This window comes from Colias eurytheme, chromosome 9, assembly GCF_061535395.1.
Source record: "Colias eurytheme isolate Ceu_HAF_F1 chromosome 9, ilColEury1 Martin Lab GWU primary, whole genome shotgun sequence".
Lineage (NCBI taxonomy): Eukaryota > Metazoa > Arthropoda > Insecta > Lepidoptera > Pieridae > Colias > Colias eurytheme.
The window spans coordinates 6,464,025-6,480,436 of record NC_142988.1 but is presented as its reverse complement, the minus strand read 5'-3'; the positions used below and the strand labels follow the sequence as shown (position 1 = coordinate 6,480,436).

General features: G+C 32.5%; 2 protein-coding genes across 3 annotated transcripts; both read left to right on the top strand.

The window, feature by feature from the left end:
* The first annotated feature begins 2,630 nt into the window (after window positions 1–2,630).
* LOC149905847 (carboxypeptidase A2-like) lies at window positions 2,631–12,536 on the top strand. 2 transcript variants are annotated; one of them, XM_090105771.1, is made up of 9 exons: window positions 2,631–3,432; window positions 6,861–7,061; window positions 7,374–7,630; window positions 7,709–7,918; window positions 8,002–8,191; window positions 8,287–8,434; window positions 10,300–10,489; window positions 11,751–11,897; window positions 12,037–12,536. In XM_090105771.1, exons 1-9 carry the CDS (start codon window positions 2,751–2,753, stop codon window positions 12,244–12,246), a joined length of 2,235 nt encoding a protein of 744 aa, XP_089961897.1. In that variant the 5' UTR covers window positions 2,631–2,750; the 3' UTR covers window positions 12,247–12,536. The 2 variants fall into 2 exon arrangements, with proteins under 2 accessions (XP_089961897.1, XP_089961898.1); XM_090105772.1 differs by having other exon boundaries at window positions 2,633–3,420.
* Window positions 12,537–14,663: 2,127 nt separating this feature from the next.
* LOC149905846 (uncharacterized) lies at window positions 14,664–15,803 on the top strand. Its single transcript, XM_090105770.1, has 4 exons — window positions 14,664–14,971; window positions 15,042–15,185; window positions 15,254–15,497; window positions 15,642–15,803. The coding sequence occupies exons 1-4, from the start codon at window positions 14,844–14,846 to the stop codon at window positions 15,756–15,758; spliced, it is 633 nt and encodes a 210-aa protein (XP_089961896.1). The 5' UTR covers window positions 14,664–14,843; the 3' UTR covers window positions 15,759–15,803.
* Window positions 15,804–16,412: the final 609 nt, after the last annotated feature.

Sequence of the window (16,412 nt, the reverse complement as noted above, 5' to 3'; positions counted from 1 at the left end):
GTGTGTGTGTGTGTGTGTGTGTGTGTGACATGTCTTACGTGTGTGCATGATTGGAGGAGTGTGGGTTCATGTAATGGTAGAAGAGCATGAGTAGAATGTGTTTACGTTTGAATAACTTATATAGACTCTCACATTAACAGCGGGTCTTAGAGATAATTACATTTTCTGTGTAGTAGTAATCCTTTGAGAGCAGCCATTTAGTTATAGTTTTTTTACTTTTATATCGTGATAAATTAAATATTTTCAACTCTTTTTTTATTAAAAATAGTAATACGTCATAAGTGGTCGGTACAATAGTCTGAAAACATTATATTTCCAGCAAGAAAACATAGCTTAATAGTAACGTAACCTTTGTTTTCTTGATGATTTGTGTTTAACAATGGGGATAAGCCAATCATCAATGTTTATGTACCTATATGTATTTGTTCCAACTGTAGGGACATGGCGCGCTGGCCAAGTGCAAGTTGAAAGATATCACATTCATCAAATTGTTTGGTTCTTATGCCCGTTTCCTCACATTGTTTCCATTATGGGTTAGAGCAGTGGGATACCTAATATGTGTGTGTTCACCCAAACAATGGCTAGAATGAAGTCATTAGCCAATAATATACTAATTAAATTTGTAATATCACCTTTATTTTGCAAGTAAATAAAGACAACTTAAGTTTAGTGGAATAGTGCATAATGTTCGGATAACATGAATAGGTAGTAATCTTTTTATGTCTTTTCATCTTTTTCCTCCTCCTCTTTCGTACATTGTGGGTGATATTTTCTCTTTTCACATCTATAAGGTACCTACGTTATTTACTGATATAGTACGATTAAAATAACTTATTGATAAACTTGTAGGTAGGTACCTACCGTACACTTATGCTCAATTAGGTCAAAAAACACGATTCTCATTGAAAAAGAAAGTATTCATCTTCTAAGTTCATGGTTCTAAGTATGAATGTTGATTATGACATAAAAACTATTTAAAGTTTAAACTATGAGACTGCTTCTTGGTTTCAAAATACAATGGACGATGATTGTTTGTTTAATGTCTTGAACAGTAATCATATTTTATCTTTGATCTTAGCGTTTTTAAGATATATGCGTGACTAAAAAGGCGTACCTAAATATGACAGTTGCCTTATTTTACTTAATAAATAAATACCATATAATAAACACCAAAAATCTGAAATCCTTTTGAACTTTTAGTTTCCTATATATACAACATTCACATCGACCTATAACCTCCAAGAGAGAAAGCATGCTTAGCCCAAATAATGTTAAACCAATTGGAAAACACCCCAAACGTATTGTGCCAAGCTAATTTTTAACATAGTCCAATGTAGGTATTTACCCATAAGATTGATAGGTAACTGACTTAAATTTGTTTTGGTTCATACAATTATTGGTTCAAGACATAAAAAAAAGAAATTAGCATCGTAAAAGTTATGAGGTTAAAGAATCTTAAGAGCAAAGTGTAGTTAAGTACATTAATGTAAACATGCAATTCATATGTGTCAAATTAGACATAGTGAAATTCGAATTTCTAATCATAACTTTTTGGTACCGGTGCGGTGGTACTGGTAACTTGTGCTTAAAATATTTAAGCAAATGATTGACGCAGCTTTCCGCTTCAAAGCAAGTAACTTTTTAGATATGAAAACAAATTTACTGATTTGAAATTTACTGATCACAGCTTAAATGATCTATTGGTATTATTTGAGGTCAATCAGATGTATAGATTTTACAAATAAATTGTAAAAATATACATTGGCATAAAAAGTAACATGAATGATTAAACATAAGTAATATATCTATCAAGTTAAATGTTATCTATGTATATCCAGGTGAAATAATTATATTGGCGTTAAACTTGGTCAATATGTGATATCGAGGTCGTTAACCCATTCAATCAGATAAACTAGCTGTATTGTTAATTCAAAAATAGCACTTGTAATTTTCCTTTACTTATTGATTCAGCGAGATAGGAAAAATCGATGAACCCCAGCCCCCAGGCTAATAATATTACGTATCATTGTTTTGTTTACGCTTGAAATGAAACATAAGCTACTACTCTTAAACATTTCCGTTTTCCCCAAAGAAAGCTTCAATTATGGTGAAAATTCATAAGGTGTATAATTTTAAGTAAAATAACAACGATTGTTAGCGCAGTGACACGTATTGCGCGACATCGTGACGGTGTCGTATCATGGGCCTGTGGACGGGTAAGCACCAGACAAGCGAACCGTACATGTTGAGCTACATTTCACGCTTGGAATTGCATTACACTGATGTGTTCGTATTGCATATTATCCACTGCTTAGATAATACCAAATATCAATACAATATATAAAACATTATTTTGTCTAGCCTTTTGTAGATTAGGCACTCAGTTTTTTTTAAACTCTGATCCGTTAAATCTTATCACAAATCCTAATTACCGGAGCCAAAATGTACTTCAACAAAACACCGTCTAAATAGTTTTGTAACTTGTTAGTGTGGGCCAGGTTAAGATTGTACCGCAAAATTCTAGGTGGTAAATTCCAGTTCTTCTACAGGAAACTTAATAACACGAGTATAAACATAATAGTTAAATGGAGAGCTGGATGTATAACTCGAACGGACGGGTTGACCTAGTGGTAGCGCATTGAAAGCGACAACGTCGTAACACTGGCAGGGAAGGTGGTCTCGGTGGTGCGGGTAAGTTGCGCCTGAGCGTACAGTGCGCGCGCACTTCGCCATGCAAACACTCTCGACACATGGCGCGTCGCCTGGCGCTGCTCGCGCTTCTGGCGTACTTCGCGACCGCGTTTAACACGCCTTTGCGATCTATCGATGTTTCGGAATCTGAATCTGACCCGTTTGCCTTTTGGGACGAGTACGAGGACTCACCCGAAGCGACCCAGGCCCCGCGGCCGATTCCTAAAGTGATCATAAGGAGCAAAGTTCCTCACACTAATATAACTATGAAAGACAAAAGTGACCAAAAAAGTAAAATCATTAAAACAACCATAAACATTGAAAGCCATACTAACTTTATTGTGACAAAACGGCCGCCGTGGTTAAGTACTTTAAAAAACTCAATCACACGCTATCCCGTGAAGAAAGTGGTGGTTAATGATGAAGATACATGGGTGAATATTGAAGTGTCTACGAAAAAGACATCAAAAAAGCCAAATGTAACACGTAAGCCCAATCAGAGACCAACAACCCGTCGGTCTACAACTACTACGCGCAACCCTCCAAAAACAACTCGACGTGTGCGAACCGCCTCTACACAAAGGTCTACGACTAAGTATAAAACTAAATTAAAAAGCACAAAATCCCCGCCAAAGAAAGTGCAGTGTCCTTCAAAGGAAACAGGATGGATACCATCTTTTCTTCAAAATAACAACTACAAGAAGCCATCAAAAAAACAAGTGAAATCAGGTTGGTTTGGAGGTACGTTTTTAATGTAGACAGAGAAGAGTTTTTGCAACTTTCTTTACTTGACGGTTGACCAACGTGGGCACTTGGCCTTAGAATTTGCTGTTATATTTTCGGACCAATGATTCAAATTCAATCTCTTTGTTCAAATTGTATCAAGAAGACCGACATGAGAAGGGTGACAAGATAGTGGGTCCATTAATTAATATAGGATAAGTATGTGTATATGACATACAAATAATCCATACTAATATTATAAATGCGAAAGTAACTCTGTCTGTCTGTCTGTTACTCAATCACGCCTAAACTACTGAACCAATTTGCATGAAATTTGGTATGGAGATATTTTGATACCCGAGAAAGGACATAGGCTACCTTTTATTGCGAAATATGTACCACGGGCGAAGCCGGGGCGGACCTCTAGTAATTAATAATTAGAAAATCATTTTCTTTTAGTACAAGGAAAAATATAAATTCCATTTTTATTTGAAATTTAGATCTGCAGATTTTTAAGAAATAATGACAAAATATTCATTAGTTCTTAAAAGCTGTTGTAAATCTATTTAAAAAAAGTTATTGTTTAGATACATTTCATTAGATGAGACAATATTGAGCATGTCCATAGCATATATGGCCGAATTTTCTTATAAACGATTCTTATTTAAAGACTATCAAAAATCGAATAAACTGAAATAGTAGGGTTGTTTCCGTAGACAATTGAAAACTGGGTAAATAAAGATAGGGTTTCCACCACAGGCGCCATGTAAAAAAATAAGAAACAATTCACTTCACTTCTTTTAAAACAATTATTTCTTTCAATTTTGCGAGGTTTTTGTTCGTAATGGTAAACCAATTTTAAGTACATATTATTTTCTTTATATGTAACTAGCTTTCCGCGCGCAGCTTCGGTCGCTTTGACTAAAACCTAATAAATTAATAACCAAAACCTTCGTCGAGAATCATTCTATCTATAAAAAAAAACCGCATCAAAATCCGTTACGTAATTTTAAAAATTTAAGCATACAAAGGGGCATAGGGACAGAGAAAGCGACTTGGTTTTATACTATGTAGTGATATGAATTATATCTTTGTGTAATTGAGTAGTTTTTTGACTTATGTTTAACCTATATATACCTACATTACTACAGTTTTAATACATTATACATTTTTATCCTAAAATTATTATGTTAAATTGACATTTGATTATTTTCATTTTATGAAAATTAATTTTAATGTATAAATTTTAGCAATACCTACGCACTAACTTTATGCCTATAATAAAATTTAAGATTATTGCTCATTACAAACTTCCACAGACCGCACATAAATATCAACAACTATAACCTAAATAGATATCTAAATTTTAGTACCCAGAATCGCATAAAACGTATTTAAATAGGTAATGGGTAATATGTACCTAGTAGATATATGTAATTTTTATATATACCTTACACTTGTTCCAATCTCAGATATTTTGGTTGCGACATCTATAAGAAAAACTGATAAATCAGAAAATAAAAGAATTATTTTGTGAACGGTAATCTACGGGACCCTGAAAAGGAAAGTGGCTGATGTTTTAAAATATCTTTATACATAGGTACTTTAAACTTTTATGGATTTATAGTAAACTAGGATTCCGCCCGCGGCTTCGCCCGCGCAGTCAAAGAAAAACCCGCATAGTTCCCGTTCCCGTGGGATTTCCGGGATTGTGTCATTTTCCCGGGATAAAAAGTAGCCTATGTCCTTTCTCGGGTATTAAAATATCTCCATACCAAATTTCATGAAAATTGATTCAGTGGTTTAGGCGTGGTTGAGTAACAGACAGACAGACAGAGTTACTTTCGCATTTATAATATTAGTATGGATAATACGATCTAAACGTTGATAAGAAAGATGTTATCAAAGCAGCTAACAATCTTCTTGCACCGTTAAATGTTAATGAAAGTGCTATAATTAACGTTTTTCTTTTTATTCATAAGATGTAAAAAAGTGCAGTATGTAAATACATATAAAAATTTACTAATTTTTATGGGGTAAAGTAAACATAACCATACTTAAAGCAAATATTTTTTTTTATATTTATAAAAAATATTGTATTGTAATACCATAACAAAATTTATTAACTACGTGTGTTTATTTAACAGACGTATCTTGATAGTTGAAAAGATTTTTCACTGTCTCTCGTTCTGAAATTGCCGATAGAAAATTTAATATTGTTACAAAACCGAAATAAAGCTATATACTATTATTAACTATAAGTATAAATCGAACGATGAGCTTATTAAGCTCTACATAAATGTATGGACACATTTGCACAAGAAAATACCTACAGTACATTGAGTTACAGGTACTACGTCTACAGTACCAGAAGTGTTAAATCTCCCCAAATCATAAACGAAAATCATCTGAATTAATGATGATATGAAAAAATAATATTTTTACATAATGACAACATCAATGAACAGTTAGTACTCAATAAATGTGTTACTATAGTTTATAACCTAACTAGTGGTCCGCCCCGGCTTCGCCCGTGGTAGGTACATAATTACGTTTTCCTCGAAGTAATGGTAAAAGAAATTTTGAAAACGGTCCAGTAGTTTTTGTGCCTATTCAATACAAACATACAAAAATACAAAGGTCCTCTATAATATTAGCATGGACTAATAGAATCTAAAGTTGAGTGTATTAGTCTATGATATTAGTATAGATTACTAATTTTTGGAAACAATCAATTATAATTTATAACCGAGTTATAGCGGTCATCATTATGATTAATGACTAATCAATTAATTTCCTAAGTATAGTGATGTCCTACTTACTTCTTACCTTATTGGTACACCATGATTTCATTTTTTTCCATAACATTCTTAAATTGTTTAAGTGAAAACGATATAATTAAAAAATTAAGTCATCATTCGTATCTAAGTTATACGTGGATATTTTCCTGTTAAGTTTCTTGTTCATTAACTGCTATCGAGAAATCTAGAACCGACAAAACCCTGCTTTTTGTACTTCTATAAGTGTCCGGTAATTTTCATCCAATAGGTTACATATTATATTTTTTACATTTAAATAAATGTACGTAATTTAAACATACATTTATATATGTTTATAATGTGTAGTATTTATGTAATAATTATTCTTATGGTTTTTATAATGAGTGAGTAAACGAGCTATTCCGACCACACATAAATTATATTTTTTGTGTGCGTACCTATGACGTACCTAGATGTGTTACCTACTAATGTTATTTTAAATTCTATATAATTATTAATGTGTAAGATTGATAACTCTAGCTTCGATTTAACATAGCACACACATACACACATAACATATTATTTTCGTGGCTCTTCTATCCGAAAGAAAGCTACTAGTAGCTGACGGTTATGTGTCTAAAATAATTAAATTCTTTATAATATCTTGATATATAACATAAATTTTAGGAATTTTCACAAAAATTTATAAATGGATTTCGGATTCAAAGTCGTCGTGGTTCAATGGAGGTTGGTTTCGTGAATCTGAACTGAAATCTCCCACAACTACGACCACTCCGATACCACCGTCGACATCCACAAGCAATTGGTTCCAAATGTTCCTTGATTCAGAAGAAAACGACGAAACGACAACAACAAGCAGTGTTACTGGTATGTATGGGTGATCTTATTAAATACGATACGCGTAATAAACATTATGTGCAATATAGCTCATTACGCCATGCTTTCTTAAACTTGAATTGGAATTTTATTATCTATTAAGAAATTAAACATCATTATGCGCGAGAAAAAAGTTGTTTTTGTATCATAAAGGCATACAAGATTTCCGCGATATAATAATAATTAGAGAGGACTTATATCATACTGAGTAGGTAGCAGGGCTAAATAATGCTTAAGATTCAATTTGAATTGATGTGACTGTCATATTTTATTTAGGTTTATTGATTTAAATGTATTTTTCAGTAAACAAAAATAAGAAGTCATTAAAGAAAAACTATAAGGGCTATCAACTTCTTCGTGCTTATCCCGACCAGCAATGGAAACTTCGTTCCCTGATAGAACTACAAGAAGAGGGTGAAGGTTCTGGTATAATGTGGTGGACTTTGCCATCGCTTAACGGTTCCACAGATCTGTTGGTTCCACCAGACTTACTAGTGGATGTAAAAGACCATCTTAAATCATCTAATATAGAATACGATATAATTATCTGGGATTTACAGGTACGTTATAAATTAACTAAATATATATTTTTGACGATCTTTTAATTGTAGAGATTAATTACCGCCATATTTTTCCAGAAAGCTATTTCCTATGAAAATCCCAAGCTTTCGAAAAAACAACGGCTTGAATTAGTTCAATTGAGAGGACATCCAATGACCTGGAGGCGATACCATCGATATGCTGACATCATGAGATATTACGAATACCTACAGCATTTGCATTCCGATGTTGTAGAACTTGTACCTTTAGGTCGCTCCTCTGAAGGATTGCCGTTGGTTGCAGTTAAGGTTAAAAAAACATTTACTCCTATAGTTGTTCTAATTGATGATTAGTTTTACTTTGGGTTAATAAATCAGTAATTATTACATAGATTTCAGCGCCTACGAATGATACAAGGACAAAGACTGCAAATCATAAAGGAACACGCAAGAAATGGAAATTACGGACATATTTAAAACCGGCTATTTGGATTGATGGCGGTGTACACGCGCGGGAGTGGATAGCTCCTGCTGTAGCATCTTGGATGATCTACAATTTGGTGGAAGGAGAAAAAGGGCTAGGTAGATTACTGATTTAGAATACTTGTCTTTCAAGTGTAGATAAATATTAAAATGCGAATAAAATTTATGGTTTTCTGTATAATTTTACCATCTAGGGCCAGATTACGATATGCTTCACCAAGCAGACTTTTACATCATGCCCGTACTAAACCCCGACGGCTACGAACACTCGCACACCCACGATCGACTCTGGAGGAAAACAAGATCACGCTTCTCCGACTCCGATGATTACTACGTTGGCTGGTGAGAACCTAGTTTTCTATAAAAACTTGTTCAACCTGCACGAATCACAACGAGAAATTTTAAAGGCATAATAGGACATGGTCTATTTAGGAATTTTAATAGAACACTATTTTTGAGGTATGGTGAAAATGGGACACCTTTGTCATAAGTAAATAATTAAATTTTAACTATTTTTTACTAATGTAATCATTTTATGGAAATGCATGATTTAATCCTGTAGTCTGGAAAATGATAAAAGTGTAGGTCTGGTTGGAGTGGTCGTACAAATATGAAATTTTAGTTAAATTACCTATTCTACGTAGGTATGTGAAAGTTAAGTTAAATTATTCTGCAATATAAATTGACAGTTGGTATTCAAAACTATAAAATAAATTTAATGAGCACTTAGAATTCTCTGCAGTAGTATCTCCATACTGAGTAATAAATTAACGATTCGAGAAACCTGGTTGTTTTCGCTTTTATTATGTTAAAGCACGTGCACATTAGCGTACTACATAATATATTTCTCTTAATCTATATGTTATTCTATCTATATTACAAAAAGCATATAAAGTAAGGTTTAAAATAATTAAATGTGACTTTTCACTAGGAGTTTCTTATCATCGTTAGGATATTACCAGAACAAGAATTACTCAGGGAAAACCGGATAAGTTGTTATTTTTACCCGACTACGGCAAAGCAAAAGGAGGGTTATGATTTTGACAGGCTATGTATGTATGTATACATGTATGTATGTATGTTCATCTGTTCCCTCGTAACTTCTAAACTATTTATCAGAATACGACAAATGACATATCATTAGAAGCGTCTTAATTGTCCGCTGGTTATAGGCTATAAGGGGTTTCACAAAATCGAATGTGGCGCCCTCTAGCGGACAAAACATACAGAGTAAAAAAAATAAAGTTAAGATAAATATGCCGTGTTTGGTATCATTTGAAAGCTTTTTACTTGCACATTTTGAATATATATATATTACTAGCATTTGCCTTGACTTTACCTGTATTCATGGGCTGATTGCATATAATTCACATCTTTTCGTTCATAGCTTCTTTATTAGTTCATCAATTTAACTTTTGGTCAATATTATGCGCCAAAAATACACTTTAACACCAAAATAGTACAAATAATAAAAAGTAAAACACCTAAAACCCAACTACGACAAAAAACGACGCTGAAAAAGTATAAAACAAGATTTTCAGAATTCCACTATGTAGAGATAAATTTTCATGTTTGGAAAGGCGTAGTCACACGTTACATATATCTACCATAGCACTTTGACAACGTGTGACTATACGCCTTTCCAAACATAAATTTATCTCTACATAGTGGAATTCTGAAAATCTTGTTTTATACTTTTTCAGCGTCGTTTTTTGTCGTAGTTGGGTTTTAGTTGTTTTACTTTTTATTATTACCGGATAAGCCTTATCGGCATGTTTAGACACTGTTAGTGTTTTTGCTGTGAAAGCTCGTGTAAAGATAATCTTAGGTACCTACACACATATGTCGAAATATTTAACTAAGTAAAGGTTGACCTTGTTTTTAAAGTGCCATTTCCTTTTGAACTAAAATTAGCTAATTTATTTATTTTTATTTTAGTAACTAGAAATCACTTATTAATACCAATAATGATAAGAATAACAATTGGGTAAAATTGTATGTATATCCATCTATTAATACACAGTACCCGACGACGTAAACATTTAATTTAACTCCATAATTCTTGAGAAATCTTAATGTCCATGAACATGAATATAAAAACGATTTCTTTCGGGGCCTTTTAGCACTCTCCCAGAAGCTTACGCAAAGGTAACGAAAACGTTTTCTTGTATGGAAACTTATCTTTAAAAATATATAATCTGTTCCAGGTTCCCATGGAACTGGGGTCGTACCGAATGCATAGGTGTAGACGCTGACCGCAACTGGGATTATCATTGGGGTGAGAAAGACTCCTCGCAGGATCCTTGCTCCGAAAACTACGCGGGACCGCATCCATTTAGTGAACCAGAGACGAGAGCTGTCTCCGAATTCTTAGCTGAACACAGGGGACAAATAAAGGTATCCAACTAGTACTGCTAACATTAAATAAATAATACTTACTATCAAAAACTTTGTAGAATCATATACAACACTTTTTAAAGTGAAAAATTACGGTAGAGTGGAATTTTTATAATGCCACCGCACGCTAATGCATAATTAAACGAAGTTTGGGGGACAATCACATAGAAAGTAATCACAAAAACATTTCGAAAATATTCCACGCTGCTAAGCTGTTTAAGACATTAGTTATTTCTTTGAGTCTTTGTGGTGTGCCACTTTTTCCACCGATTTCTGAACGACAAGTTATATTTAAATTCAATTACTTAGTATAATATTATATTGAGTAGGTATTATGGTATCATAAGCGATGTTCTCGATTTCTCGGTTATAATAACTAAAGAAATTAAAATCCAACAGGACAATGTTACCCTAATTATGAAATTTGAAATGGTTATTATGTATTATGATATGATAGAAAAGATAAATTAGAAATGTTAAGGTAGATAACTTATAACACAAACGTCTGAGTTGTGGCAATTTATCATTCTCCAGAACTGAGGTAGACCGCATATCAAGAAGGCATAGAAATTGTGAGAGATTATGGTATATTTGCTCAAATGGACACTTTCTTACATTTCATCTTTAACTCTGCATTTAATAGTATTATTCTCACTTATAGATGTTAATAAAACAAATTCAATGATGTAGTTTGGACTGTATTATAATGATATAGAAACCTAATGTTATTTCGTGCTTATAGTCTCGAATGTGATAGGTAATAAACTCTTCATTACACATTCATGATATAAATAATTTTAAGATGGAGAATGGTAGTGTGGTACGTTATTAGATATTATTATACTAATCGTCAACGATTACCACAGTTGGCTTAAAAAAATTGGATGTTGATAGTTAATATTCGTAGTCTGTGTTAGATGAAACAGGGCGCCTACTTTCGAAGAAATCGATTGAGGAAAAGGGTGATTGTGGGAATTGTATATTGTGCCTTGTGCAAATGGCAGGTCACTACGCATAGCCAATTTCCGGAAGAAAACGTAGTACTTATAATAAGCACTATTATTATAGCTTTAAGGGGAAATTAAACATGGTGACATTACTACCTAACACGGCCGTGTTAGTCTAATTTGATGACGTGATTCTTTAAATATCCGGACATTTTTAAAAGACACAATTAGTTATTGGTAGATATCGCGTTTGAATATTTTCTTATAAACACCTAGTTTTTAATTATTAATCTGAAGAATTATGCTAATTACAGGTGTACATATCCCTTCACGCATATTCACAAGCGTGGCTCCTACCAAACTCTCACGCTCACACACCGTATTCTGACGATGGAGTCCTGGTGGAAATGGGAAAATTGGCGACTGCAGCCCTTGCAGACATGTATGGTACTAAATATCAGGTAAAATATGAAGATAGAAATTAGAAACTATATGACTTTATCGCCGAATATTCAAAACCACTCTAAATGTTGTGGAATACATACAATGCGTAAAATTAGAGAATTTTTAATGATTATTTATCGATGTTTTTACGTCTAGGTGGGCACAGCTGCTGACATTCGACAACCGGCTTCAGGGATGTCACACGATTGGGCAAAAGCAAGAGCAGGAGTTAAATTTTCATATCATGTAGATCTGCGGGATTCTTTTGGTCCGTATGGATTTTTATTACCCGGGTCACAAATAGTTTCTACAGCCAGGGAAACTTGGCAGGCAATTAAAGCAATTGTTGATAATTTGACACCGTGAGTGCTCTGCACATGCCTTTACAAATTAATATTTTATAAAAAACTATGGTGTTATATTTCGTATACAAACTTAATATTTCTATTGTCCATTACAATTTTTTACCATGGCCATAGTGCTCGAAAATTGTTACAAAAGGTATTTAACTCTATTTCACTAGATAAATGGTTTACACTTATTTATATTAGCTGTAGAAAAAGGCTGTTACAGTAGATATAACATATTATATTAGGGTTTAGTTAGATAATATTTATTGTTAATAGGTATATGACTGTAGCTATAATAAACAGAAATATAAACAAAAATATTTTTTTTTATTTTATTCCATGTACTACTTCCATTCCATAACTACTGCGATATTTGCAAATTTATTATTCATTGTTAAATTATATTGAAGTATTCTTGTCCGTTCATCTACTTACGTCCAAAATACCTTATAATCTGCAACTACTAGTAGGTAACTAATTACTATGTATTATGTACTTACTTTCTAATCCATTTCTTATATTCTTTAAAGGCAGAATTTTAAAAACATGTTGAACGTTAAACTTTATATAAACTATTTTTACTAGGTATACCGTATAGAGCACTCCAAAATTAAAAACTTTACCTATTGATTATATCCACGTATTGTAGTGATGAAAGCATTACCTTTATAAGAGACCAACTCGGGAAAAACTTATCCTTATCCAAACGGAGAAAAATCCAACAAACATCATTAAAATCTGCTCAGCAGCTACAAATCCGTTCATAATGTCGAAGTCGATTGACACTCATGTACATATATCGCTTGCGACGAATATACATAATTGTACATAGATTAAAACTAAGGGTAAAAAAATGTGGATTAAAAATATTTTTATAAAATATAGGTAATCGTCGTCTATTAAACCAGATCAGATTTTCTAGGGTTGATCGTATACCTAATTACTGTTTACATAATCTATCTAATTATCTATATTTAAATTAGATATTTTTTTACCCAGCATGTATTAAGGTTTAACAAATTCCTTAGTCAGAATTCTGGTAACTACGCTGAACACGCGGACTAAAAAGGCAATGACGGTAAAGGTCAAAGAGGTTACTTTTTGTGCAAGATCCAAAGCAATGTTCCATCCGCTTTGGCATTTGTACTTTTTATGTTATTTTGATATAAAAAAAAGTTAAGCCTAATTAGTTACCTAACTACTCCTTATATTAACAGCTACCTGTCAGTGAAAGTCCCGTCAAAATCGGTCCAGCAGTTCTTGAGATTTGCCAGAACAAACAGACAGATAGACAAAAATTGCTTTTTTGGTAACTACCTATATCCATAAGCATTTAGTAATAAAAATCGGTTATCATCACTACATAGGTTGTATAAAACAAAGTCGCTTTCTCTGTCCCTATGTCCCTTTGTATGCTTAAATCTTTAAAACTACGCAACGGATTTTGATGTGTTTTTTTTAATAGATAAAGTGATTCAAGAAAAAGGTTTTAGTATATAATTTATTAGGTTTTAGACAAAGCGGGCGAAGCCGCGGGCGGTAAGCTAGTTTCAATATTAAAAACAGACACTTCAACTTTATTATTGGTGACTGGTGTTATTGGTCTAATTAGTAAATAGATATATATATAGATGTTATCCAGCATTTAGGTAGATAACAGTTTTCGCCGTCTTGTCTTTGTCGATTGCTTGACCCAATATAGGGACTGTTAAACAGTTGAAACCACCAATGTCTATTGTAAAGTACCTACTCACTGACGAGCGAGAATTTTAACTTAGTGTCGAACTCATAAACTGAGTTCAAATTCGAAGTGAAATCAAAATAAAAGCTATTCTTGCTTGGATAGGGTAATTGTAAGACTAAAAAAAATGAATTTCAATACATAGCTATAGGATAAAACAAAGTCGCTTTGTTAGTTCCTGAGATTAGCGCTTTCAATCAAACAAACAAAGTCATCAGTATTATTAATTTATTGTATATAGTCATATAGAAGTTGGAAACTGATAAATAGATATTTTGTACATGCGTAGATTAACTCATCACTCGAACTTTACTCGAACTATATTAGAAGTAGCCTTAGATTATTAAGGAAGTAGCAAATAGAAATTAAAGTCGATGCGCCACGAAAGAAGTCTCGTATGCGCGGCGCTGTGAGCAGATGCTGCAGCTGCTTGTTTTTTCATGATAAGTATGGATGTTTATTTATTTAACGCATGAGTACCGAAAAATTGAGAACAATAAGATTGCCATCAGTTATTTAGCACTTCTCTCTCCAGTTGGTAATGGTTGATGCGTGGTGTGCTTTGGTGTGACGTGTGAAGAGGCATGATAATATAGCCAACCTGTCAAATTTAGTTCCTATCTTTGCCGTGGCATATTTCTATAATCTATTTTCTACGTCAAATGTCAATTAATGTCAGCAGTCAGTGTGACAATGTCTAGTCCTAGAAAGATTTTTTACTGAAGTTTAAATTCGCAAATCAAAATAAACAATCTTATAAAATTATAATTAATTCGATTAATGGCATATCTTTATATTATGTATAAAAAGATAATGATCTGATTTTTGCTAACATCATTTTTCGAGGTCTATTTCCTTTTCTGACAGTGAAAATGGACTCTGAAAGCAACGTCCTGCCCAAAATGATTTCCGACAATATAATTGACCCTACCGGCTTCGATGTAACTATAAGTGCCCTCTTGGTTGGATTAGGGGCTGAGAAGTACTTATCTATTTTCAGGTAACATCTTTTAGAGTACATACTAAATATATTCCTTATTTCTCACTTATAATAAATAAATTTGTTACAGGAAACATAATATCGGGCAATGTACCCTTATGGAATTAAACGACGAAGACTTAATTAAATTAGGAGTAGATGACAAAATTATAAGAGGAAAACTTTTAAGTGAAGTTAAGAACTTACCTATATACCAAGAAACAGTGCTCCAAACGTAAGAACAATATTTACTCTGATTATACCCTAAATTATGAACCCCACATAAATTATAATTTATTTCAGATCTAATAATTCTTCACACTTGGGCCCAATAGAGATTATTGATATTTTGGAGGAGAGTTCTCAGCAGTTGTACCGAATATACCTGAGCATGATGGCCAACTCAATAGCACTCAAGAAATCTAAGAAAGTTACAGATTGTTTATTACACCAAGACAAATATGCTTCTGATGTATGCCTCACCACCCTTAGTCATATGACTAATATATTGAATTCAATGGATATAGCCTTGCATACAAAATTCAAGGTATAATATTTGTATGATCATAATATTAAAAAAATGCAATGATATGAATTATTATAACTGTTATAACTTGATACCAAAATAATGTATGGCAATTATTACATACAAGTGCCAAATAACATTAATTAATGTATTTAATTGTTTCAGGTGTTAACTTCAAAGTCAAACAGTAACAGAAAAAAGAAGATAGTTGTGGGAACAGTGGGCAGTGCTGTCATTATAGTATTATCTGTGTTATTTGTCCGTTCATTGAAGCAAATCTAAGTTCCTAAAGACTTTTATATGTTTGTTAATAAACTGTTTTGCAAAGATTTTTAATAGTTTAAGATACCATTTGATATGGAAACATATTATTTATGTTAATTATTAAAACAATAAATACCTCAAAGTTCTTGAACATCTTGAATTGATTTGTTTTACTTCACATCTTTAAACACAAGCAAACTAAAAAAAAAATAACTAAAACTAGACAGAAAGATCAAAATGTTTCTTCATAAATTTAAACTCAAAGGCAAATAATATGCATATATTTTAAATTTTATAGGTGTATATCATATTTTGTAACCCAATTGATTGATTATTTTAGATCCAATGAACCATGAGTCAGTGAATAATGAGTTTACACTTATACAATATTCATATTATGTTTGCCTTTACTGTTACAGTAGATTAAAAAGTACAATTATACCTATATAGATATAGATTTAAGTTAAATCCTTGTATATTTATTTTTTCAAGAAAACAAAGAACAGTTCACATATGTATCAAATAAAAATGCATCTTATAATTGCTCCCTTTTGTAACAATCATTTAAAAATTCGCTGAACTTCATAAATTTAAATTCAGGAGTATCATAAATATTATATTAAGCGTAGTATGAATAACTTAGCAAGCGATTTCCAAAAGTTAACACTTTTG

Excerpts from the sequence above, each read along its gene's own strand:
- LOC149905846 (XM_090105770.1), top strand. The coding sequence starts at position 14,844 with ATGGACTCTGAAAGCAACGTCCTGCCCAAAATGATTTCCGACAATATA. Across the intron at positions 15,186-15,253 it reads CAAGAAACAGTGCTCCAAAC|ATCTAATAATTCTTCACACT; the intron begins GTAAGAACAATA and ends AATTTATTTCAG. Across the intron at positions 15,498-15,641 it reads CCTTGCATACAAAATTCAAG|GTGTTAACTTCAAAGTCAAA; the intron begins GTATAATATTTG and ends TAATTGTTTCAG.
- LOC149905847 (XM_090105771.1), top strand. The coding sequence starts at position 2,751 with ATGGCGCGTCGCCTGGCGCTGCTCGCGCTTCTGGCGTACTTCGCGACC. Across the intron at positions 3,433-6,860 it reads GAAATCAGGTTGGTTTGGAG|GAATTTTCACAAAAATTTAT; the intron begins GTACGTTTTTAA and ends CATAAATTTTAG. Across the intron at positions 7,631-7,708 it reads TAATTATCTGGGATTTACAG|AAAGCTATTTCCTATGAAAA; the intron begins GTACGTTATAAA and ends ATATTTTTCCAG.